At 40.7% G+C, this 26,968-nt stretch overlaps 1 protein-coding gene across 3 annotated transcripts in view; it reads left to right on the forward strand.

Annotated features, from left to right (window-relative positions):
• Nucleotides 1-26,968, forward strand: part of LOC121286330 (trichoplein, keratin filament binding) — a 32,558-nt gene continuing 5,590 nt past the window's right edge. Inside the window, exons 1-10 of one of the 3 annotated variants that reach the window (XM_041203413.1) lie at nt 1-123; nt 1,196-1,395; nt 2,489-2,699; nt 5,741-5,797; nt 7,264-7,332; nt 9,902-10,075; nt 12,585-12,697; nt 18,215-18,281; nt 19,394-19,566; nt 20,570-20,651. In XM_041203413.1, coding sequence (XP_041059347.1) covers nt 1,205-1,395; nt 2,489-2,699; nt 5,741-5,797; nt 7,264-7,332; nt 9,902-10,075; nt 12,585-12,697; nt 18,215-18,281; nt 19,394-19,566; nt 20,570-20,651 — 1,137 coding nt within the window. In that variant the 5' untranslated portion in view covers nt 1-123; nt 1,196-1,204. The other 2 variants (XM_041203412.1, XM_041203414.1) reach the window with 2 other exon arrangements.

Below are 26,968 nucleotides of genomic sequence, written 5' to 3' on the forward strand. Positions count from 1 at the left end.
CCCTGACTGCCCCTTGGGGAAGCTCACAAATTGAGAGCGGTCAGGTGAGGCCTTTGCCTGCAGCATCCTCGGACCTGAGTCAACCATGTTTTAAAGGCAAAACAAAAAAAAGAGGAAACCAATGTAAGTTAAAATTTAAAGTCAAATCAGTGCGTGCAATGTTGTAAGTGAGTTCATTGCCTATAATAGTCACATTATGAGGGGCTCCAGGGGTCAGACCGTCATTTGCAATGTACTGGATTATCCTGCACCAACATTGCTTCAACACTGGTGTAAGTTCATTACCTCAAATTGCTCCCCAGTCATTTGTCAAAATCAGTACCTCATTTTGGATCAAAATGCTTTCCACAGAGATAGGAAGGACAGAGTCATTTAATTTTGTTTCCACCATTCACACAGCTGAAACCTTGTGCCATGGACAGACAATAAGCAACTGTTAACCATCTCACCAGTGGCCTTCTGGCATGAGTGACCAAAGGCCGTAACTAAATTGAATAGTTAAAAAACAAGGATTGAAGCAGAGTTTCGGCACATGTTTAATCTTTATGAAGGTAGCGGATGTTGAGACAGACAACTGGGAGACAGTCACCTAGGGCCGTGACCTCCGGAGGCTGATTGACTGGGGGGGAATTGGAAGAGGTGAGGTGAAACAGAAAGGTCAGTTGGCAAGAAGAAGGCCCAGGGAAAACAGACGTTCAAAACCTGCACCTTCTTGGCTCACTGTCTTCAACTTCAGCAAACGCAGTAGTAACTGCCATTCTAAAGTGGGCTTCTCAGCCACACCAAGCGAGGTTCAACACAGAACTGACCACCATGCTGCAAACATTGTCTCACAAGACAAAATGTTGCTTAAAGAAGATTAATCTCTTCTCAGCTGATTGAAGTTGTGTGAAATACGTAGGTAACATGAAATGACAATGGTTAATAAGTATCAGATTGGATTTGGCTTAGATATGATGATTTAAGTTGTATAGTTCACTATCAATCACTGTCACCACTAGCTCGTGAAGGGTGGTGTTTGAGCAAGTTAATAAAGGGCTCTTGTTATATGTGAATTCCACAAGTCAATGCTTGTTGGACACATTAAGGAAGAAAATTGGAGAAGACATAATAATGGGACTCTTTTGAAAATTCAGAATTGCAGAGCACTAACTTTTAATGTGATGTGACTGCAAACTTTAATTTGATTCCATAGGCCCCAGAGATGGCTTTACCTACAATCCCATCCAGGTGGAGTAGCCGGAATCGAGTGTTGGAACAGCAAATTGTTCGTCAGCGGGATCAGGAGGAGCGCCTTCGCATGCAGTGGGAACTGCACCATCAGTACTTCAAAAAACATGATGTCCGGAGCAGCAAACAGGCGCAGTGGAGTTCAAGACAATCTTATCAGCAAAGGTAGAAAACAAGAGTCAGGAGAGTGAGAACCTGGAGTTGAGCATCTATTTGAGTGGGGAGTGGCAAAGGTTCTTTTTAAAAAAGGTATAGGTAGTGGCATAGTAGCTAATTGGTCTGTATGCTAGTTTTTCTTTTCTCTCCTTTTCAGAAGGAGCTGACTGTTGCTAGGATATGATTGCAAAGATCTAGATGATCTCTATTGTTCATATGCATGAACAAGGAGATGAATGGGCTATTCTAATTTAACAGCCAATCTTGATTACTTTACCAAATGTTCTTAAGTTTCCTTCAGGCAGTAATGAGCAAGAATCCAGGATTTTTAAGTGTCACCAGCAGGAACCAGGGGGACTCCTTTTTCCCCCACCATAGTCCAGGGTTCTGGCATAATTATAGAATTACCAATGCTGCTTAAGCTAAGATCAGCAAAGTCTGTGTGGAGCAGTAATCAAATCTGTTACCTCTCTGATCTGTATGCCTTGTGTCAGACTAGTTGGTGTATTTGCCCAGTGAGCCAGGTGCGTAGCTATTTTATTAAAGAACATTGTACGGGATGGGTGGCATAGTTGGTTCAAATTCTCTTTGGGACCCAAGTTCAAATCCAGCCATTACTGTTAAGTCTTCTATATATGTGAAGTCCAGGGAAGTCCAGTTTCCCTGTGAAGGCATGAGGGTAGAATAAAGCTACACCTGATATGGCACTTGATTTCCAGTCTCATTAAGAAAACAGGTCCTGGGAAACAGAAATGTCATGCTGATCCATTATGGCTCCAATTTTTTTTAAAGGTGATTGACATTCAGATAGGCTGGTGCAGGTTTAACCATTTTATTTTGTGTGCCCTGCAAACGTGATGCTGACCAGATTTTAAAAAAATAGAAAATTATATGTTCCACTAGTTTCCCTCAATCAGTACAAAAATAAATTTATGTTTTTTAAAATAAATGTAATTTTTTTCAGATGCCAGTTGAGAATGTGAATTAAGTTTGGGAATTAAGTGCAAGGCTACCAGAGCTATTGGACCAGAACTTTGTGAAGTGAATAATTTATTTCTGGCTGTGAGAAGGGGACATTTAGGCACTTTTCTTTCTTTGGTAGTATGGCAGCATACCACCGAAATCAACAGCAGCAGGAAAAGGTATGTAATCTGGAGCAAAGACGGAAAAAGCTGCAGTGCTTACTGCAAGAGGAACAAGATCTCCTTGAAGCAGAGCTCCGTGAACTAAAGGTAGATACAGGTCCTCTCATCCAGGATGCAAAGGAGAAGACTGAGGAACTGAAATCTGCCCGTGAGGAGCGCAGGAGAAAGGTAGGAATGGGTTTCGCTTGAAGTTCCCAGGTGTGGAGTTGAGCCATATAGATCAGGAAGGTCTCTGGTCCATGCCAAGTTAGCTGATCACAGTCAGACAGGAGTTGGAGCACTACAGTTACAATTGGCATCAGTAGGTGGAGGACTTGGAGATAGAGAAATCAGCCAGTTTGCATTGCTGATCCATTGGCCCATGCTGGAAATTGTGTATGTCTGTGCATCAGGTCTGGTTGTTATACTTCCATGATAGAATACCCTGATGGCATTTACTGTCAAGGTGTACAATTTGAGGATTGCAAGTGGCAGTGCATTACTGCTTAGATATCTGGGAATGAGTTACACGCTAATTGAATCAGTGCATACATAAAGAATAATGGATACCTGGGAGTAAGTTACAGTATGTAACCTAATCTGTGAATTTACGCACTTTATATATAGAATAATGGATGCCTAGGAAAGATTTACTGGTTGAAGTCTGATAGAGTATAGATCTATGATACTCTTAGAGCCCCTTCAACAATAACAACACTTTACATTTACCTAACACCTTTAACGTGGTTAAAACACCCCAAAGAGGTTCATAGTAGTACTATCAGATAAAATTTGATGTATTGTAATATGTCATATGCAGACTTCAACTGTGGTAAAGCCCTCACACTTGAAATAAAATAAACAGATTTAGGATATTTGTTGGAGGATTCAGAAGCTGGTTGGATTATTATGCATGCTGATTTTTCTTCTACATAATTTTCTTTCCTTCCCTTATGAAGACAATGACTCGACACCCTGCAGAGGTCAACAACTAGGCATATAGTAGGGATAGGACCTAGAACCTTGTGGTAGTTGCTACTAAGTACTACATTGGGTGCTGGATTTACCTACTGATCCATAAGGGAAGCCTCAATGTATAAATCCTTAATGTTTATCTCGCAGCTGCTAATTGGAGCCATGACAGTGAGAGTCAAAATCCCTCATTTAACAATAATAAAAGAAAATGCCTATTTTTTTTGTCTACAATTAGTGACTTGCTAAATTGCAAGCTCAGAAATTTTTAATGTTGCATATTCCTGAAGTTCCATTCATGGGTAATTAATTACACTGTAACCTCCTCAGTCTGGAAATCCGAACTCCGGAAACACCAATTGTCTGGAAATTTTCCGTGCAGACCTACGCACTCATTGCTTGACTGTTCAGGCGCAGCAACAAATCAGGAAGGCATGGTCTCAGCTGATCTTCGGACTGAGGGTATAAAATGGAGGGTGAGAGGGGAACGTGATGACTGTGTAGCATGGGAAAACACGTCACGAGGTTACAAACCCACTTGATTTCTCTATCTATACTACCTCTGTCTCTCTTTGTCGGTCTACCTCTCCATCAATCTCTGTCCCTATCTCGCAATCTCTCTGTCTGGCTCTCTCATCTCTCTCTCTCTCTCGCGCTCAATGTCTTTCTCCATCTCTCTGTTGGTCTCTCAGTCTTTTTCCATATATCCTTCTCTGGGGCCCCACTCCCTGGCCCGCTTTCTGGCTCGCTTTCTCTCTTGCTATCTTTCCCTCACTGTGTGTCTCTTTCTCTTGCTCTCTCCCTTTGCAGCAGTGCAAATAAAGCATTGTATGGAATCACCTGTTCCCTTGACATCATTGGCATAATTTTAGTACAGTATTTTGGTAGCAGAAACATGGAATGTACATTATTGAATAAGTAAAACAATTTTTATTACCATTTTATAATGTTTTATCACTATTTTATGTTTCAGGTAAATATTTATCTCTGTGGTGTCTTCCAGTTCATACACTTGTGCTTAGGCATTCTAATGTCATTCAATAATCCAGAAAATTCCAAAATCCAGAAATGACTTGATTCCAAATGAAAGACACTACAGTGAAAAATAGGCATTTTTTTATCAAGTGGAATTATGAATAGTGTCAGTAAGCTAGTCATCCACAAAAGGGTGCTGTCAAAGACCGATCAGAAACTGTCTGCACCTGAGGTCCACATTAATTGCACTTTCCAGCAAGAGTCTCATTGCAGTTGGGGTAACAATCTTACTTGACTTTTCTCCTTCAAAATCCAGGGACACTGTGATAAACTGGGATGCCCCTATTGGCACCCTGCAAAGATCAACAACTAGGCATACACTAGGGGTAGGACCTAGAACCCTGAGGTGGTTGCTACTAAGTACTGCATTGGGTGCTGGATTTACCTACTGATCCATAAGGGAAGCCTTAATGTATAAATCCTTAATGTTTATTTTGCAGCTGCTAACTAATCTGGCTGCTTAAAATGGGCTAATGTTAATTGCTATAATTGTGATACTTCTGGGACAGGAAATGGAGCTTTTCATGAAGAAATACTCATACCTTGATTTTCTTAGTGAAGTAATAAGAACAAAAGAGCATTAGAGATAGGAGCGGTAGTAGACCATTCGGCCCTTTTGAGCCCATTCCACCATTCAATAAGATCTTCTGCCTCAATTGCTTCTTCCCCGATATCCCCATACCTTTTAATTCCCTTAGTATCCAAAAATCTATTGATCTTAATTTTAAATGTATGTAACGACTGAGCATCCACAACTCTCTTGAGGTAGAAAATTCCAAAGATTCATAACCCTTTGAGTGAAGAAATATTTCCTCATCTTATTTCTAAATGGACAATCCTTCATTCTGAGATGATGATTATTATTATTATTATTATTATTATTATTGCTACTATTATTCCTCTACTTCTAGACTCCTATGCCAGGAGAAACTTTCTCTTAGCATCCAAGCTATCAAACCCCTCAAGAATTTTAAAAATTTCAATGAGATCACTTCTCATTCTTCTAAACACCTAAATATAGGCCAAGTTTACTCAGTCTCTACTTGTTCGGAGAATCCCCTCATCCCAGCAGTCAGTCCAATGAACCTTTGTTGCCCTTGATCTAAGCTTTCTTTGCTGGCAATTTAGTTTTACATCTGTCATTACAACAGTATTTGACAATGGTAAATGATGTATAGATGCTACGTAATTTGCACTAAACATTTCTGTGCCTCTGTTCTCAGGTCGCCGAACAGCTGTTGTATGAACACTGGAAGAAGAACAATAAAGAACTGTGTCAAGTGAGTAGAGGCCATCCTGCAGAGGAGGAGAAGTTGGCTTATTTTTGTCCCAATTGTGATTTAATGCCTGTACCTGGTAGTCTTGATGGATAGTAGCTTCAACCTGAACACAATCCTTTGAGGCAATGCTGAGAAAGGGTAATGAGCATTTTGTTTTAACGCTTTTTTTTCAATGGAGCAAAGGTCCCAATACAGATATATCAGACACTTCCAAGTAGTTCTCTTTCATAATTCAAATTTCCACAGCATGAAACAAAGGGACTCCTGCTCCTTGTGCGAGATCCAGGACTAAGCTATAAGGTGCATCTTTGGCAAAAAAGGAAGTGTTTGTAAGGGGAAGGATATCAGAAATTCAGTTCAAATCTAGTGTGGAATCTCGTGTGGGCTGATGTAGTCTATCTTCTGTGAAAGTTAATAAGCAACTGTGGTAAATAGAATTTTGAAAAAGCTGCATCCAGTCCTAGTGCACATTGTTTTTATTAAAGAGCTTTCCCCTGGGTTTGTTCCTCCCTTCCTAGGAGACACTTGTGTCACTTGCACTGGCAGCCCACCCAACTTGCTATTCTTCACTTTTGAACCAATATAATGAATCTTGGTAGGTTTATCAATCCTGGAATAGTGTAGCATAGTGAACCACTGATCCTTTCTTTGTCTAGTGTGTCTTCCAGTATATTTTCAAGCAAGAGCTAATGGTTAGTGATCAGGAGTGAGGACTTTTGACTGAATTTTCCACCCTGTCTAGGCTAGGCGTCCTGAAGTCACCATCTTTTGAAGCTTGAAAGAACTGGTCAAAAAAAATTCTACATATCAAAGCTTCAGTATATCAGTTTTTTTCATCTTGGCTCAGCTCCACTGTTCTATCTCTCCTGTTGGTCTCTTGCTCTTCAAGATGAACTTCTTTTATGTTTAAAATTGGATCATCGTGTTGCTTATAATGAAGGACAGCACTGAGAGCATGGTACCGAACTGCTATCAAATTCAAACCAACAAATCTACTGATGCAGAGAGCAATACAGCTGACACTCCTGTCTCCATGTGGAGTTTGTAATAGGAAACTCAGCTTAGTTTTTGCAGTGAAGTTATGTTACTTGTAGCAACCTAGAATAGCCAGACCATCACATGAAGAATGTTACTGGAGTGAGAATTTATTTGAACTCGATGGTGGATTGCGGGGGGGGGCGCATGACGGGATACCTAGTATTGCTGAGGTGCTCTGAAAATAAGCTTGGAAAATCTGCAATGTTTGCACATGTAGCATAGGAGCTTGTTGCAGTAGCTTGCAAATACCACTTTTAGGAGCCACCTTTAAAATTGTAATACGATAGGAATATAAGAACTGCTAGACGAGAAAGAAGCAAGATCTTCTCCAGTTTGCCTTCTATCATCCTGGTAGTCGCATGATACAGTAATAATGGAGCTGTTGACCATCAATCAATTTTTTTGCTGATTATTTATTTTGGATACAGATCCAGTCAGATTTGCACAAGATGCACGTGACAGACAGCTGGTCTTCACAAGTCACAGAAAAACGGCAGGTAATTAAACAACATATTGAATTTTGAGATCATGAAACCTCTTAACCAAGCTATACAGTGATTTAGACACAAATTGTGGTTATGGGTCTAGTTATAAGTTTAGGACCTTGCCTTAGATCTTTTCTCAGGTAGAATGGTGTTAGTCACTCCCATAAGCAGTCTTATATTTTAGGGGTGTGCCTGTATTATCCAATATTCAACAATTTGTTAATAAAATTCATGAGTATAATAACAGTATTCCCTCATAATCTGCACTGGATATTTGTATCTTCTACATTTCTTGAACTTTTCCAAATGCAGATGAAGCAAACACTTGATGAGATCAGGCCAGATGTGAATGGTTCAGCTGCTTTATTTTGCACCATGGGAACAAACAGGGCAATAGTTATGACTATGTTTACATGTCTTATAATTAGTACAACTTACCTTTGGGTAATAATACAAAAGAATAAAGACACTTTTCTTCCCTACATTAGCAAGTTGATTTGGTTGACTTAAACAAAATAATTGCTCTTGAGTTCTTAAGCTATTCCCAGCCTTTGTTGGGCCTGACTGCCTTGCAACTTTCTGCCTCAAAAAACCCTATAAGATAGTGTGGATCTTTATTCCCTTCCCTCCTGCCTCCTCAGGAAGTTGGAGCTTGGTTCCTGAATGTACCTCCCATCTGGAGGTTGGCCAGTAGAGCTGATAATTAAAGTCACTCCCTCTCTTTGAAACCAGCTTCATGTGGAGCTCAACACGAAGAGACATCCAACCCCATATAGTGTTTACTGGAACTCCTGAGATGGGACCACAGCCTTTATTGTTCTTGCTTGCCCTGGATAACAGTATCAATGTCAGGTTTCAATATATTCTCCTAATGCCTGCACATTGTGCCATTTATTAAACCTGTGCAAATTCATTTTGATTTCAAAGTCAAAACTTGAATATAACTTCTTCCAAATAATTTCTGTGGAAAATTATCACAGAAAAAGCCCCCAGTGTGTGACAACCGCATATAAAATATGCAACAATTTCTAAGAGTTCGACCATTGTAGAAAAAACACAGCCACTGTGGGGAATCCTTTCACGTGCTCTTTTGAGTGGAGTCATGTGTTCACATCTTAATTTTCAAAGAGATAAATAAGGATTTCTTTTTAACTGTGACAGAAGGTGCCATTTAAACCAGTAATCTTCATTTTCTTTTGGATGATGTCTTGTTTGATGTGCAATTTGAGCATTTTCTACTTTTACTTAGGAATATGTGTAACTGATGCAGACAATTGTTTTCATAACAAATCAAGGGATCTCTTTTGCTGCTAAGTTAGAAGGTCGGCAGTTTTATAATAACCATAACATACAATTATATAAAAATAATGGTGGTGTGTTTTTGTCCTGACTGCCCCATCATCATAGGATGTGGGGGACGTTTTGAGGAAGGCCGTTGTTAAAGTGGAACCGTGTTTAAACTAATCTGTCCCTTTAAAGCTCCAATTTGCTATATCCTCAGATCAGTTGGAGGCTTAATTATAGAATCATGCAATAATCACAGCACAGAAAGAGGCCATTCATCCCATCATGTTTATGCTGGCTCTCTGCGAGAGCAACTCGGCTAGTCTCCCCGACAGCCCCCCCTTTCCTTTTCCTCATAGCTCTGCAGTTTCTTTTATCTTCAGATAATTATCCAATTTTCTTTTGAGGGCCTTGATTGAATCTGCCTCCACCACACTCTCAGGTAGTGCATTTCAGATTTTAACCACTCACTGCAAGTTATTAAATTAACAAATTATTATTGCAAATCAAAATTTGTTTCTAGATCAGGATAGCTTATGAACTAGCATGAAACTACATCTTGGGACAGTCACTTTTTATTCATTACAAACTCTTAGTTTGAAATTTTAAATGTAGTTTAATGAATTAAATGATCAGACATATTAACTATAAATTGATTTAAGAACTTTGTTAAGAATAACTTAATGTGTTTAGGAGATTTGGTGATGGGTTGGATTTTAACCTTTCATTTCTGGGACTTGGGTTTAAATCAGATTAATCCAGCCTCCATTATTTGCAGCCTGTAAGGGTTGAATCTGAAATTATTTCACGCATTCTAAATTGAGCAGGTACCTACAGCACTGGACTCACATTTACACTTGTTGGTAATGTGTTAATAATCTGCCTCAGTGATGCCGCAGAATTAACTACAAAAATGCCTTTATTGGAGAAAAGGGAATTAGATCACTATCTGAAAAGGAAGAATGTGCAGGGCTAAGGGTAGAAGGCAGGGGATTGGCATTTGTAGAATTGCTGTTTCAGAGAGCCAGCATGAACATGATGGGCTGAATGGCTGCCTCCTGCATTGTAACCATTCTGGGATTCTGTATCATTAGACAAAAATGTGTATTGAGCCAAAGAAGGACGTATTAGTAGGGGTGACTAAAAGCTTTGTGAAAGAGGACAGCCTTAAAGGAGGTGCTTCTAATTGAATTTTGCAGAGATGTTGGGGTAGAGAAGGAAAGAACAGAAATTTAAGTTCAAAAGGGATAATGACAAAACAGAAGCAGCAATTTGTCTCTCTTTCTTGCAAATTTAGAAAGAAGAGGCAGAGATGGAGGAGAAGAAAAGATTAGAGAATGAATATGAAGTTGCAAGGAAACAGGCCATGGAACGAATAAAGCAGGAAGAGGAGCGGAGAAGACAGGAAGACGTGAAGCAGGCAGAAATTCTGCGACAGCAAATGGAGGAACTGCGTTTACGGGAGGTTGAGGTAAGAACCAATTTGCTTACACCTGAATAAACAGTTTTAATGCAAAAGCGAGGGCTTGTGTCAGAGATCCTAGCCATATCCATAGGATTTGTTCAATGTGCAGATCCAATCAAATAACACATTGTGACTTTGCCACTCATATTGTAATGACAGGTGGATAAATTGAGGCGAATGCATGACAATGGATTGAGCACCATTCTGCCATGCAATGGTAATAGAGACACACTGGATTTCAGATTTACTGCTGTGGTAGGTCACCAAACAGAAACCATGCATTTCTCAGAAGAGGGGATTGGAAGTAGAGCTGATCCTCATCGCCTCCCATACGGCTGGTTCAGTTAGGCACTCTTCTGTGCTGTACGATTCGATGATTTCCTCTTAACCTACAGCACATGCAATCCCCCAAGGAAATGAAAAAGGCATAAGGAGAGAAGAGAATGTCCTAAAAGCTGTCAACCTATTTAAACAATGGGCACAGACTAAAACAGTTAAATCATTTGATTTATCTGTGGTTAAAAAAGTACTAAAATATTAATAGACCTGAAGACACAGCTGAAAGACGTGATGCATTTTAATGGAAGTAATGATTAGTATGGGCCTAGTGTTTACTGTGTAGACGGGGAGTGTAGTTACTCAGATATACTCATGTGTAATGTGTTTCATGGTGCAACTGAAGGACAAACGGGCACTTGTAGTTTACAATTTCTTAGAAAGAAGAACAATATTTCTGGACGCCCTCTGTGGTCAAATAACTCACCAACACTGACTGTCTAAGCTTCTATATGAAGAATTAGTGCTTTGGCAAGGTACATTAAATAGAATTACATGAAATATACAGCACAAAAGTTTGGCCCACCAGTCCATGCCAAAGTTTATGCTCCACTTGAGTCCTTTCCCTTGCTTCCTTATCTAGCTCTGCCAGCATAACCCTCTATTCTCTTCTTCCTCATGTTCTTATCTAACTTGCCCTTAAAAGTACCCATATTATACACCTCAACTATTCCCTGTGATTGCGAGTTCCACACTCTTACCACACCAAGTGAAGAAGCTTCTTCTGAATTCGCTATTGGATTTCTTGGTGACCAGCATATATTGATGGTTCCTAGTATTGCTGTTCCCCACAAGCGCAAACACTTTGAGTCAACTCTATCAAAATCATTCATAATTTTAAAAACCTCTATTAGGTCATCCTTCAGCCTTTTCAGGAGTAAAGAGACCAGGCTGTTCATCCTTTCCTGTTAGGTATAACCTGGCACTTCTAGTATCATCCTTGTAAATCTTTTTTGCACCCTCTCTGTTGTCATTATGTTCATTTTATATAATAGTGACCAGGCAACATGCTACCCCAGGTGTGGTGTAACTAATGTTCAATACATGTTTAACATAAATTCTCTGCTCTTAAATTCTATCCCTTTAGAAATAAACTCTGGGACTTGCTTTACTTTGTTGTTGCCTTACTGAACTGCAGCACAACTTTCAGTGATTTATATATTTGTACTCCCAGATTACTTTGCTCTCTGCTGATTTAGATTCTTATTTTTCAAGTAATATATGATCACTTTATTTTTCTTGGAAAAATGTAATACCTCACACTTATCTATATTGAATTTCACATGCCCATTCTGCAGGTTTATTAATGTCTTGTTCTGTTGTAATTTGTTGTGCTCTTCCCCAGTGTTGACTGTCTCTTCCAATTTGTGTTGTCTGCAAATGTAGAAATTGTGTGTTTGAATAAAGTGGGAACAATAATGTTCCCAGCGTTGATCATCCCTACTCCCTACTTTCTGGTCTTGCAGCTAACAGCTATCCATTCTGCTACTTGTCCCCCAACTCTGCATGCTCTAACCTAATGCATTTGCATGTTATGTGGTGCCTTATCCAAGATCTTTTGGAAGTTTAGGTAGATTACACCGACTGCATTATCCTTGTCTATTATCTCTGTTAGATCTTCAAAGAATTCAATGAGGTTGGCCAAGCAACCTTTGAAATCAATGTTGACTATTCATTATTTTATTTGGTTTCTAGATGTTTTTCTCCTTTATTAGGGATTCCATTATTTCTTCTACTGCCAATATTAAGTTGACTGGTCTAAAGTTCCTGGATGTGTTCTGTGTCTCCTGAAGGTTGACAGTGTGTGAGAAAACTTAGTCAAGCAGTCATTGGTACCTTCTAAAAAGAAAGGGAGATAAATCAAAAAATGTTTTTTTCTTTTGTATTTGTGGGTCATCTCTAGTTTTCTCTTTCAGTCTGATCTGTCTTTGAGAGGTTTTACCTCTAGTATAATTCCTGTTGCATTTTGGTAGCCCATGGTAATCTCTTTGGCTCAAGGGTATAAATTCCAGTCCTATTGCATTATGTAGTCCTTTACATTAAGAGAGAAATGTGGGTTTTGTGATTCAAGCCTTTTTGTGAAGAGAAGGTTGCGCTAAAAATTGTTTACCATGATCAATGGGCATGAGCATTGCTAATGGGTGAGGATCTGATTTAATCGAGGTCTGCTATTCTTCAGGCCAAGAATCTCAAGGCAGAACAGGAGAAATTGTTGAAACAGCGATGGGAGCTGGAGGAGCTGGAAGAGGAAAGGAAACAGTTGGAGTTGCGAAGAAAGAAATCTGAGCTGGGGTGCGTACTGAAGCAAGATTGCCATCCATTAGTTGGCTTGTTACTTATCATAGATTTTTGTTGAGATTTCGCAGTAATTTTTAAAGATCTATTCCCTTTTACACTTTCCACCACTATCATCTCCCCACCCCAACCCCCTTGTACGTGGGACAGATCATTTGCTCCAAGACCACTTGAAGTGGGTACAACGATTTTTGAGGAGAGTTGATGAAATACACTTTTTATTTACAAATCATGACTTGCTTCCTTATGATGGAGCAGCCAGAGTAGGGAAAGTGGGGCTTTCCAGCACAGCCTTGTACTGGAGTAACAACATTCCATGTTACTGCCCTATCCGCACCTACTCCTAATAATCTTTTATCCAGTTCTGCCTCACCAGTCACATTAACCTGATAATGCCAATCCTTATTCTGGTTTCTTGAAATTTTTCCTAATACACCATGTTTAAACAGTATTCACTCTCTCGCTCTGTTTCTTAAGCCCACTTAAAAGTTCCTTCAGTACTATACTGCACCATTGTGATTTTCATTTTCTGCATTACTTGAATGAGTGGGCTCCTAATAAGTAACATAATCAATATTTCATAAAATAGATGCAACAGTCATTGTAAAAAGAATTGGATGGTAATAGGTTCATAGTAACTATTCTGGCTTCAAGTTTGAGTAAATTGTTGTAATTGGCATTGTGGTTTACAAGCCGAAAGTGCACTGTACCATTTTAAAAAACATCTGTTTTGTGCAGCTTTCTTTAATCCATTTGTCAGTCATTTTCTTCTCCATTTTGGGTGTCTCCTCATCTCTCTCTCTCTCTATCCTTTTTCTGACTGAGTTAATAGATTATATTATGATTCCTTTGTATATGCCGCTCTGAAGCAGCCTCTTGAAACTTCTCAAGTTGTCCTTTCCAAGGCTTCCTCAAGTTAGGATTTGTAATAAATAGTGGAGGGCATCACTGTTTTAAGAGATGGGGGAGACTTGAATCCATGGAGCCATAGAAAAGCTATGGCCCATTCAGCCCATCGTGTCTGCGCCGGCTGAAAAATCTAGCCGCCCATTCTAATCGCACCTTCCAGCACCCAGTCTGCAGCCTGCAGGTTACAGCACTTCAGGTGCAGATTGAAGTACGTTTTAAATGAGTTAAGGGTTTCTACCAACCTGGGCAGTGAATTCCAGACATCTACCGCCCTCTGGGTGAAAAAAGTTTTTCCTAATACCCCCCTCTAATCCTTTCACCAATCACCTTAAGTCTGTGCCCCCTGGTAATTAACCTCTCCGTGAGGCTATCTACTCTATCTAGGCCCCTTATAATTTTTTATACCTCAGTGAAGTCACCCCTCAGCCTCCTCTGTTCTAAGGAAAACAATCCTAGCCTACCCAATCTTTCATCATAGCTGCAATTTTCCAGCCCTGGTAACATTCTTGTAAATCTCTTCTGTATTCTCTCCAGAGCAATATGTCCTTCCTGTAATGTGGTGATCAGAACCATATACAAAACCCTAGCTGTGGCCTAACCAGCGTTTTATACAGTTCAGCATTGCATCCCTGCTTTTGTATTCTATACCTCATGCAATAATGGAAAGCATTCCACATGCCACCTCTACCACCTTGTCTAACTGTCCTGCCACCTTAAGGACCTATGGACATGCACTCCCAAGGTTCCTCCCTTCCTCTATCCCTTTCAATATCCTCCTGTTAATTGAGTATTCCCTTGCTTTGTTTTACCTCCCCACACTTGTTCAGATTGAATTCCATTTGCCACTTTTCCACCCACTCAGCCAAACCATTGATATCATTCTAAAGGCCACAGCTATCCTCTACTCTATCAACTACATGCTGATTTTTGTGTCATCTACAAATTTCCCAATCATGCCACCCATATTTAAGTCTAAATCATTAATATATAACATGAACAGCAAGGGACCCAACACTGACCCCTGTGGAATGCCACTGGAAGCCACTTTCCATTCGCTAAAACATCAGTCAATCATTACACTTGTTTCCTGTCACTGAGCCAAATTTGGAACCAACCCACCACTTCTCCTGTATCCCATGGTCTTTTACTTTTCTGACCAGTCTGCCATGTGGCATCTTGTCATATACCTTACTAAAATCCATGTAGCCCACATCCATGCACTACCCTCATCAATCCTCCTTGTTGCTTCCTCAAAAATTCAGTTAAGTTAGTAAGACACGACTTTCCCTAAACAAAACCATGCTGACTTTCCCTGATTGATCCATGCCTTTCTAAGTGACAGTTTATCCTGGCTCTCAGAATTGATTCTAAAAGTCTGACAGTCTGGTCTATAATTATTTGGCCTATTCCTCGCATCATTTTTAAACAATGATACAATATTTGTAGATGTCCAATCCTATGGTATCTCGCCTGTATCTAGTGAGGATTGGAAAATGATCCTCAGAGCATCCGCTATTTCCTCCCTGGCTTCCTTTAACAGCCTGGGATACAATCGATCCAGCCCTGGTGATTTATCCACCTTCAAAGATGTCAGCTCTCTGGTACTTCCTTCTTGTTGTGCTTATTTTACCTAATATTTAACACTCCTCCTCATTAACTAGAATGTCTGCATCATCCCCCTCCTTTGTGAAGACAGAGATAAAATACTCATTAAGAACCCTGCCCACATCTTCTGCATCAATGCATAAGTACACCCCTGATAGGCCCTACCTTTCCTTGGTTACTCTGTTGCTCTTAATGTATTGATAAAACATCTTTGGGTTCTCCTTGATTTTGTCTGGCAATATTTTTTCATATCTTCTCTTTGCTTTCTTGATTTCATTTTTTACTTCACCCCTGTATTTTCTATACTTCTCTAGGCTTTCTAATGTATTGATTTTTTTTGTGACTGTCATAAGCTTTCTTTTTCTGCTTTATCTTACCCTGTATATTCTAGATATCCTGGGGGCTCTGTATTGGCAGTATCACTTTTTTTTGTGAGGACATGTACACACTGTGCTGTAGAATCTCACTTTTGAATGCCTCCCCCTAGTTTGTCATTGATTTCCCTTCAAGTGGCTGTAACCAGTTCACCAGCTTTGAAAAGCTTTGCCAGCTTTGTAAAATTTATATTTCCCCAATTTGGAACTTTTACTCCTGTTCTATCTTTATCCTTTTCCATAATTATGCTAAATCTAACCTGTATTATGGTCACTATCTTCAAAATGGTCACCCACTGCTACTTCATCCACTTGCCCAGCTTCATTTCCTAAGACTAAATCTAGAATTGCACTCCCTGTCATTGGGCTTGTTACGTACTGGTTAAAAAAGTTCTCTTGATTGCAGTTCAGAAACTTTGTTCCCTTCGTACTGTTCGCATCCCAGTTGATATTAGGGTAGTTGAAGTCCCCAACTATTACTGCCCTATTGTTTTTACACTCAGAAATTTGCCTACATATTTGCTCTTCTATCTCCCTCTCACTATTTGGGGGTCTATAGCATACTTCTAGTAGTGCGGGTGTCCCTTTTTTTATTTCTGAGCTCATCCCATATGGCCTTGTTTGATGACTCATTTAGTATATCATCCCTACTCACAGCTGCAATTGATTCTTTAAACAATAATACTACACTCGCACCTTTTTTTTTAGCCCCCTCTCTATCCTGCCTGAACCCCCTATATCCAGGGATGTTGAACTGCTAATTTTGACCCTCTTTAAGCCAATAATGTCATACTGCTATGTGTCTACCTGTGCCCTCAACTCGTCAGTTTATTTGTTATATACCATTTAACATTGACAAATTCCTGTGCTGTAGTCTTTTTAACCTTTGCTTCTTCGGTCTTGCGGAGTCACTTGCTAATTTTTTGTCTCCCGTTCCCTGCTCTGAATTTGTCTTATCTGACTCTGCACTCAGGTTCCCATCACCCTGCCAATCTAGTTTAAACACCCCCCAACAACATTAGCAAATCTCTCTGCAAGACTTTTGTCCTGGTCCTGTTCAGGTGTAGATGTCCAGCTTGTACAGATTCCACCTTCCCCAGTACCGGTCCCAATGCCCCAGAAATCTGAAGCCTTCTCTCCTGCACGATCTCTCCAGTCATGCATTCATCTGGTGTATTCTCCTATTTCTATACTTACTAGCACGTGGCTTTGGGAGTAATCCAGAGATTACTACCTTTGAGGCCCTGCTTGCTAATCTCTTTGCTAACTTGCTAAACTCAGCCTACAGAACCTCATTCCTTTTTCTATCTATATTGTTGGTACCAATGTGGACCATGACTTCTGGCTGTGCCCCGCACCCTCCAGAATGCTCTGTAGCTGGTCAGTGATATCCATGACCCTGGCACCAGGGAGGCAACATACCATCCTGGAATCATGTCTGCGACCATAGAAGCACCTGTCTGTTCCTCTAACTAATGAATCTCCTATCACTACTGCTCTTCCCCTCTTTTTGCTCCCTTCCTGCACAGCCAAGCCACCCATGATGCCACAAACATGATTCTAACTGCACTCCTCCAAGGAACCAGCATCCAAAACAGAAACCCAATTTTGCGAGCGGGACCTCTGGGGACTCCTGCAGTATCTGCCTGGTTCTCTTGGACTCCCTGGCAGTCACCCATTCCCTCTCTACCTCCATGCTCCTAGCCTGCAATATGACCACCTCTCTGAACATGCTATCCATATAGCTGTCAGCCTCTCAGATGTGCTAGAGTGACTCATGCTGCCGCTCAGGCTCCAAAACCCGAAGCTCAAGTTTCTGGAGCTGGTGATATCTCCTACACATGTGGTCGTCTAGATCACTGGTAGTGTCCACAACTTCCCACATAACAGGACGTGTATTCCAAATGACTGAGCTGCCCTGCCATGCCTTTACTTACGTTAACTTTATTTTACTTTGGTTTACTTATCTTAAAAAGAGTCATACAGACTCTTAGCGTTGACTCTGCTTCTCTCTCCACAGATTCTGCCAGACCTGAGTTTTTCCAGCATTTTCTGTTTTTACTAACTTTATTTTACCAATGATCTTACAGTTTTCCTGTGATGTCACTGTTTGATTTTTTTTCCCCCCAAGCTCAGCTAGCTGCCGAGTAGAGGTGCTGTCATGAAGTTCCGGTTTCTTTAGCTCCCTGAAGGCAGTGAAGGCCCCAAGCCTTGCCCTCTGTTTATCTGCTGCCAACTCCAGGTGCTGTCACACAAATCTGGCTTCTCCCCAGCTCCCTGAAGGCAGTGAAGGCCCCAAACCTCGCTCCCTATTTATCCACTGCCATGTAGAGGTGCTCTCATGCAGGCCCGTCTTCTCCCAGCTCCCTGAAGGCAGTGAAGGCACCGAGCCTTGCCCTATATTTATCCCTGGCTGTGTAGAGGTGTTCTCACACAGGTCCGGCTTCTCCCAGTTCCCTGAAGGTACCTTACCAGCTTGTGTCACAATGGACTGTGACGTAGGCTTTTTCAACTGATAACTTCACTGTTTCTTTTTTGCTTTAATGAATGAACTCTCAAACTTTGGCTTACTTCTCTTGACAGAATGCACTTCACATGCTAACGCCGCTTCTCTTCCTCTTTGCAGCCGGATACTGAATCGTCAGTACAAGACGCAGATGAGAAGACGTGCGCAGCAGATTCAGGAAGAGCTGGTAAGGGTTCCTCTGCTGCAGCAAAGTTCAAACGTTTCATTAATAGTCTTATACCTATAGGCGAGGATAGGTTCAGGTTTAGGTGTGATGTGCACTGTTGTTAAATAGCTTGACACTTCTTGCTCAGAGAAAATGACAAGAGAAACAAAATACTTACTTGAAAGTTTGAGTTTCAACAAAAAGACCAAGTAAAGCACCAACTAAAGAACAATTAACTTAACACTCGGTGGATTTAGCACTGTGAGGAGATGCACAAAGCAGATTCAGAAAGAGCTCTGAGTAATGCAAGATGATGCGACATGAAGTTAAATAAAAATAGACTGCTAATAAGGAGCAGTTTATTCCATCAATTGTCTAACAGTGCCATACAGGGGGAATTATTAGTGAAATGTGTGAGTTGCTTTATCTTGTTTCTATACTTTCAAAGTATGATTTATCATCTTTGATTGTCGTTTGCTCTGCTGTTAATGAGAAGGGCAGGGAGGCGAATGTATGGCTTGTCATTGTAACTAACCATTTAACATGGCTGAGAGCAGTCAGAGTGACTATTCCTCCCAGTGGCAGAGTACATTACCTTTACTAATATCAGACTGATGGCATAGCTGGCATGGAGACCTCATCCTGAGAATTTGATTGTTGACCTGCCACCTGCCATTCCGTGGTGTAACACGTTGGAGCAAATGCAAAGTGCCAGCCTTTATGATTTTTTTAAGCAGGGTTGTTCATACACCTTACTAATTCACCAAGGTACAGCTTCAAATCAATTGGAAAGTTGCTGGCTGATCAAGAGGCGATTGTCATCTATCATGAGTTGACAGACCTCCCGTGGGGGAAAAAAAGGCCAGGCAGCAGGTGGGTAGGGGAACAATCTTCACATTCCTACCCTGTTTCAAATGGCAGTCTGGATTAGCAGTGAGAGCACTTATTCTTGGAAATGGTTGCAAAATGCTGTGTATTTTTGATCTAACTGCTAAAGTCATTCCGTCACCAATGACTTATTTAGATGTTCATTTAAGCATTCTTTATGGAAGTACCCTGACCACCTTTTGTATGATTTTAGTACAGTTTGAATTGTGCAGCTCTTTGATTTGTATCTTTTTTTCAATTTGCAGGAGATGGATCGTCAATTTCTTGCATCCCTGATTGAAAAAGAAGAGGCAGACCAACACCTACAGTCAGCAAGGCGTGAACAGGCCAGGGCAGATGCAACATGGATGAAGAAAGTAATTGAGGAGCAGCTGCAGTTGGAGAGAGAGCGTGAGGCCGAACTGGACAGTATATTCAGGTCTGGCTGTGATCATTTATGCAGATAATGCTCCATTTATTTAGTTGGCAAACAATTGTACTGGATGGAAAAGGATGAAGACATGATTCTGTTCTTCTCTCCTTTTCACAGGAGCATAAATCAGTTTGATCTTCTATATGCTGATAAGCATTATATCTGTTGAATAGTTTCATCAGATGTTGGTGGTTTCTTGCAAACAAATGCTCCATGCTTTGGCTCCCCATTATAGTTATTTGCTAGCAAAATACTCATAAGTGGACTTTTAATTGTAATTTGTGTCCCATTCAGATGCACTTTCTGCTGCTTTTCCCAGTGAGCTATTGAAATATCGAGTCTTTACTTAATCTTGACTCGGAGCATTCGTTTCCCATTTGTTCCACCCCATTGCCTTTTCACCAGCAGCACAAATTGCTTTATGGTGAAAGCAAGATATCTTTCTTCTACCTCTAGAGTTGGAATAGCAGTGAAAGTTATTCAGGAGCCAGAGCTCTGAATAACGTGTGATTTTAAGTAAGAATTCCTGTTCCAATATATTTAATGGACATTGAAGTGCCTTATCTTAGAGTATCCCTCTAAATCAAAATCTGTGTTCTATTTAAATCTCATGAAATCAGTATGGTTCTGTTCTCCTACTCAATGGAAGGAGAAATCTAATTAGAAATAAAATCCGTGTTTCCATGACTATGATATCACAACATAAATTAGGAAAGGAACATTCCTGAAGTACAAATAACATAATTTGTTTTTTCTGTTGAGAGCCTACAAGCTTTATAAATAGAATGTAACTTGCTGCATTTGAGTCCTGGGAATAAATTGTAGGCTATTCGGGAAGGATTATTATTTTAAAATTGTTACATCCTTTTAAGATGTTATCTTCTCAATATTCAATGCAACACTTCACAGTAACAATACGTGAGTGCAGCCAGAGAACGTAATGATGTACTTAAATTATAGAATGCACAAATGGGCTTTTAAGTTTGAAAATAAATCCCTCTGATTCCAGGGAGGAGGCCCAACGTATGTGGCAGAAACAAGAAGAAGAGTGGGAGAGAGAGAGACAAGCAAGAATACGCTTAATGCAGGAGGTATGGGGGTCACATTCCTTGTTTAATTTTACAAAGATTAATTATTTGAAAATGTCAGATTGTTAGCTATGTAGATATTTTGTCTTAGAGTAGATTCAGGCAGCCTCACAAATGCAGTATTGGTTTTTATGTACCTTGCATCTATGAATGTGAATTAAACATTTTCTTTACAAACATTGAACTCTCCAGAATAAATCTCCAGTGCTAGCTAGTTTACTAGGAGTCTTTTGATCGATGCTTCAGTGCAATTGATGAGACGTGATGTGCACCTATAATTCCCCACACTGTATGTTATTATGCTTGGCTTACTGTCAATAGAAGGTGAGTAAATCTAGCCATAGAGAGCAAGGAAGCAAATAACCTAAGCAGTGTATCCTTCCCAGAACCTTGTTTAGGAGTAGCTTTTGCCAGGCTTGGAGAAAGTGGTCTGTCTTTGCTTTCAGCTAGGAATTGGTCCAAAACATTTGGGCAACCAGAACAAGTGATGAAAGTTTGTTTTGAAGTAAAGAATAAAGTGTCATAAATAATCGACAGGGGGTAGGCCAATAATTTAAATACCAGCTAGTAATATTTGTCTTACAACACAAAAGCCTGTTTCATCTCATGTAAATGAGGTGTCCACCTTGTTCCATTCTTGCAGCCTCTCCCAATTTCCTTTTGGTGTTATTTTTCAAAAATTAATCTACTTTCCTTTAGAAAGCTATTGTGTATTCTATGTCTACTATTGTTTCTGGTAGGGCATTACGCTTTCTAATAACCCTCTGTATAAAAATAATTTTATCACCCTCTGATGACTATTTTAAATTTAAACTCTCTAGTTATTGACTTATCACACAATGGAAATAGGTTTTTTCTGATTTATCTTTCCAAAATTGTTCATAATTTTGGACACCTCCATTGGAGCTCCTCTTGACTCTCTCCATTCCAATGAAATAAGTTCCATTGATACTTTGGCTGTCAAAATGATGACAGCAATGCTTTTGACAATTTAATAATGAAAATCTTGGCTGACTACTTTGGTTTTCTCAGCTCCAACCTATGGAGTTGACAAACCAATGACCCCTGATTGTTATCTAGTTACCCTTTAGGGAGGCAGTCTTGTGGGCTCACTGTCCACTGTCATTGTATGGACTTTGAAGAATAGTCACTTGTTCCAGGTACCTTGGGGTGCTGGGGCCCTTTGGAGCTGTAGGAAAGAATGACAAAGAATCTCTCAGTGCCTAAGACAGGCTCTTGAGACAAAGTCCACAGCAACTTCTCTGCTTGCTCTACATTAATTGAACAATTAGAAGGTGTTAACAAAGATCAAAGGAATAGCTCCGCTGGCATTTCTACATCCTTTCAATATGGTCTTACTTGAGAATCTTCCTACAAGTCTCTTTGTGGGGAGACAATGGTGTGGTAACGTCACTGGACTAGTAATCCAGAGGCCCGAACTAATGCTCTGGGGACATGGGTTCAAATCCCACTATGGTAGCTGGTGGAATTCAAATTCAATTAATAAATATGGAATATAAAGCTAGTCTCAGTAATGGGGATCATGACAGCTGTCATCGATTGCTGTAAAATCCCAACTGATTCAGCATAGGAAATCTGTCATCCTTACCTGGTCTGTAGAATCATAGAAAGTTTACGGCACAGAAGGAGGCCCCTTAGCCCATTATGTCTACACTGGCTGAAAAAAACCAGCCATCCAACCTAATTCCACTTTCCAGCATTTGGTCTGTAGCCCTGCAGCTTAGGGCACTTCAGGTGCACATCTGCACACCTTTTAAATAAGATGAGATTTTCTGCCTCTACCACCCTTTGAGGCAGTGAGTTCCAGACCCCTACCACCCTCTGGGTGGACAAATCTTTCCTCTTCTACCAATCACTTTAAATCTATGTCCCCTAGTAACTGACCTTTCTGCTAAAGATGATCGATGATAGAAGGGCAGTGGATGTTATATACATGGATTTCAGTAAGGCCTTTGACAAGGTTCCTCATGGCAAACTGGTACAGAAGGTAAAGTCGCAGGGGATCAGAGGTGAGCTGGCAAGATGGCTTGGTCATAGAAGACAGGGTAGCAGTAGAAGGGTGCTTTTCTGAATGGAGAGCTGTGACTAGTGGAGTTCCGCAGGGATCAGTGCTGGGACCTTTGCTGTTTGTAGTATACATAAATGATTTGGAGGAAAATGTAACTGGGCTAATTAGTAAGTTTGCAGACGACACGAAGGTTGGAGGAGTTGCAGATAGTGAAGAGGATTGTCAAAGGATACAACGGGATATAGATCGGTTGGAGACTTGGGCAGAGAAATGGCAGATGGAGTTTAATCCGGACAAATGGGAGGCAATGCATTTTGGAAGGTCTAATACAGGCAGGAATTATACAGTAAATGGCAGAACACTTAAGTGCATTGACGGGCAGAGGGATCTGGGTGTACAGGTCCACAGGTCACTGAAAGTGGCAACGCAGGTGGATAAGGTAGTCAGGAAGGCATATGGCATGCTTGCCTTCATCGGCAGGGGTATTGAGTATAAAAGCTGGGAAGTCATGCTGCAGCTGTATAGAACCTTGGTTAGGCCACACTTGAAATATTGCGTGCAATTCTGGTCGCCACATTACCAGAAGGATATGGAGGCATTGGAGAGGGTGCAGAGGAGGTTTACCAGGATGCTGCCTGGTCTGGAGGTTATTAGCTATGAGGAGACTTTGGAGAAATTCGGATTGTTCTCACTAGAGTGACGGAGATTGAGGGGCGAATTGATAGAAGTTTACAAAATTATGAGTGGCATGGACAGAGTAGATAGTCAGAAGCTTTTTCCCCAGGGTGGAAGAGTCAATTACTAGGGGATATAGGTTTAGGTGAGAGGAGAAAACTATAAAGGAGATGTGTGGGGCAAGTTTTTTACGCAGAGGGTAGTGAGTATCTGGAATTCGCTGCCAGAGGAGGTGGTGGAAGCAGGTACGATAGTGGTGTTTAAGAGGCAGCTTGACAAATACACGAATAGGATGGGAATAGAGGGATACGGACCCCAGAAGTGCAAAATGTTTTGGTTGACGGGCAATATGATCGGCGCAGGCTTGGAGGGCCGAAGGGCCTGTTCCTGTGCTGTACTTTTCTTTGTTCTTTGTTCTTTGTAAGCTAAATAGGCCCATCCCATCCACTCTATTCAGGCCCCTCACAATTCTGTACATCTCAATCAAATCTCCCCTCAGCCCCCTCTGTTCCAAGGAGAACAACCCCAGCCTATCCAATCTTTCCTCATGGCTGCAATTTTCCAGTCCTGGCAACATCCTCGTAAACCTCCTCTGTCTCCTCTCTAGTACATTTTTCTGTAATGAGGTGACCAGAACTACATACACAACTCAAGTTGTAGCCTACCTAATGTTTTATATAGTTATACAGCATAAACTCCCTGATCTTATATCTAATGCCTCGGCTGGTAAAGGAAATGATTCTGTATGCTTTCTTAACCACCTTGTTGATCTACCCTGCTACCTTGGGATCTGTGGACATTCACTCCAAGGTCTCTCACTTCCTTTACACCTCTCAGTATCCTCTCATTTATCATGTATTCCTTTGTCTTGTTTGACCTCCCCAGATGCATCATCTCACAATTCTCTGGGTTGAATTCCATTTGCCACTTGACTGCCCATCTGATTTGTCCATTGATATCTCCAGACACACAGCAGGTGGTTGATTCTTAACTGCCCTCTGAAATAGCCTAGCAAGCCACTCCATTCAAGGACAATTCAAGATGAGCAATAGATACTGGCCTTGCTAGCAACACCAACATTTCCATGAAAGAATTAAAAAAAGTAGTTTCTTATTGGCATGTTTGTCTCAAAATTCTTCAGGGACTCTTCTAATTTTTCAAGTTACTTTTTCAGGAGATGGCTGGAATGCCTGAATAAACAGTGTAGATGTTTGAAAGTGATCAGACACAATTCTCTTCTACTGATGTTGTGAGATGAGGATAGGACATAACTGCCTCAGAGTCTGTAGGGGACTAAATAGTATTAAACTGTAAAGTCACTCAGAGTTCATCAATTGAGAAATGGAAAAAAATATCGAACTTGTAAGTTCTGAGTACCAATGAGGGAGAGGGTTCCTCTGGAGAAAGTGGCAAGAGTCATGACCAGAGCACTGTGGGTGGCTCAGCTGTGCAGGGAGAGAGGAGAGCAATAGTGGTCGTGGATTCTATACAGGAACATTCAGGTGCTTATATGGCCACAGACATGATTCCAGGATGGTATGTTTCCTCCATGGTGCAAGGGTCATGGATATCACCGAGTGGCTTCAGACCATTCTGGAGGTTGAGGGTGCATAGCCAGAGGTTGTGATTCTCATTGGGACCAACGATATAGGTAGAAAAAAGGATGAGGTCCTGCAGGTTAAGTTCAGAGAGTTAGGAAAGAGATTAGGAAGCAGGACCTCAAAGGTAGTAACCTCCCTGATTACTTCTAAGGCTACGTGCTAGCAAATATGGAAATAGGAGAATATACCAAATGAGCAAGGAATGGGAGACAGAAATTTAGTGGGTGACTCTGGCAGACAGAAGAAGCAAAAGTTAAAAGGTTTACAGCACAGGAATTTGGCGATGTTAAAAGGTATTTATTTAAATGCAAGGAGTATAGCAAACAAAGCTGGTGAGCTGAGGGCACAGATAGGCACATGGCAATGTGACATCATTGCTATAATGGAAACCTAGCTTAAAGAGGGGCAACAACGGCAGCTCAAAACCCCTGGATATAGGGTTTTCAGGCAGGATAGAGAAGGGGCTAAAAAAAAAGGTGAGAATGTAGCAATATTGCTTAAAGAATCGATTACAGCTGTGAGGGGGGATGAAATACTAAATGAATCAACAAATCAGGCCATGTGGGTTGAGCTCAGAAATAAAAAAGGGGCACTCACACTACTAGAAGTATGCTATAGACTCCCAAGTAGTGAGAGGGAGATAGAACAGCAAATATGTAGGCAAATTTCTGAGTGTAAAAACAATAGAGCAGTAATAATTGGAAATTTCAACTGCCCTAATATCAACTGGGATACGAATGGTGTAATAGGCACAGAGGTCACAAAATTCTTGAACTTTTTTAGCCAGCATGTAACAAACCTAACGAGAGGGAGCGCAATTTTAGATTTAATACTAGGAAGTGAAGCTCGGCAAGTGGATAAAGTAGCATTGGGTGACCATTTTGGAGACCATAATACAGTTAGATTTAATATAATGGAAAAGGATAAAGATAGAACAGGAGCAAAAGTTTTAAATTGGGGAAAGAAATTTTAGGAAGCTGAGAGGTGATCTGGCGAAAGTGGACTGGTTACAGCTACTTGAAAGGGAAATCAGTGACAGACTAGTGGGAGGCATTCAAAAGTGAGATTCTACGGGCAGTGTGTACATATCCCCACAAAGAAAAGGGCGGTACTTCCAAACCTAGAACCCCCTGGTTATCTAGATGCATACAAGGTAAGATAAAGCAGAAAAAGAAAGCTTATGACAGTCACAAAAAACATAATACTTTAGAAAGCCTAGAGGAGTATAGAAAGTACAGGAGTGAAGTAAAAAAGGTAATTAAGAAAGCAAACAGAGGTTATGAAAAAATATGGGCAGGTAAAATCAAAGAAAACCCAAAGATGCTTTACCAGTATATTAAGAGTAAAAGGATAACTAAGGAAAGGGTAGGGCTGATCAGAGATGACATGGTAACTTGTGGTCTGATGCGGAAGATGTGGGCAGGGTTCCCAATGAGTACTTTGTCTCTCTCTTCACTAAGGAGAGGGATGAAGCAGATATTCTAGTTAAAAAGGAAAAGTGTGAAAAATTAGATAGAATTAGCATAGTGAGAAAGGATGTACTGGAAGGCTGACAACCTTGAAGGTGGATAAATCACCAGGGCTGGATCGATTGTATCCCAGGCTGTTAAAGGGAGCCAGGGAAGAAATAGCGGATGCTCTGAGGATCATTTTCCAATCCTCACTAGATATAGATGAGGTACCAGAGGATTGGAGATCTGCGAGCATTGTACCATTATTTAAAAAGGGTGCAAGGGATAGACCAAATAATTATAGGCCAGTCAATCTGATTTCTGTGATGGGCAAATTATTAGAATCAATTCTGAGAAACAGGATAAACTGTCAATTGGTAAGGAATGGATTAATCAGGGATAGTCAGCATGGTTTTGTTAGGGAAAGGTGGTGTTTTACTAATTTAATCAAATTTTTTGAAGAAGTAACAAGGAAGATTGATGAAGGTAGCGCAGTGGATGTTGTTTACATGGATTTAGTAAGGCATTTGACAAGGTCCCACCTGGCAGACTGGTCAGAAAAGT

This window comes from Carcharodon carcharias, chromosome 13, assembly GCF_017639515.1.
Source record: "Carcharodon carcharias isolate sCarCar2 chromosome 13, sCarCar2.pri, whole genome shotgun sequence".
NCBI classification, from domain to species: domain Eukaryota; kingdom Metazoa; phylum Chordata; class Chondrichthyes; order Lamniformes; family Lamnidae; genus Carcharodon; species Carcharodon carcharias.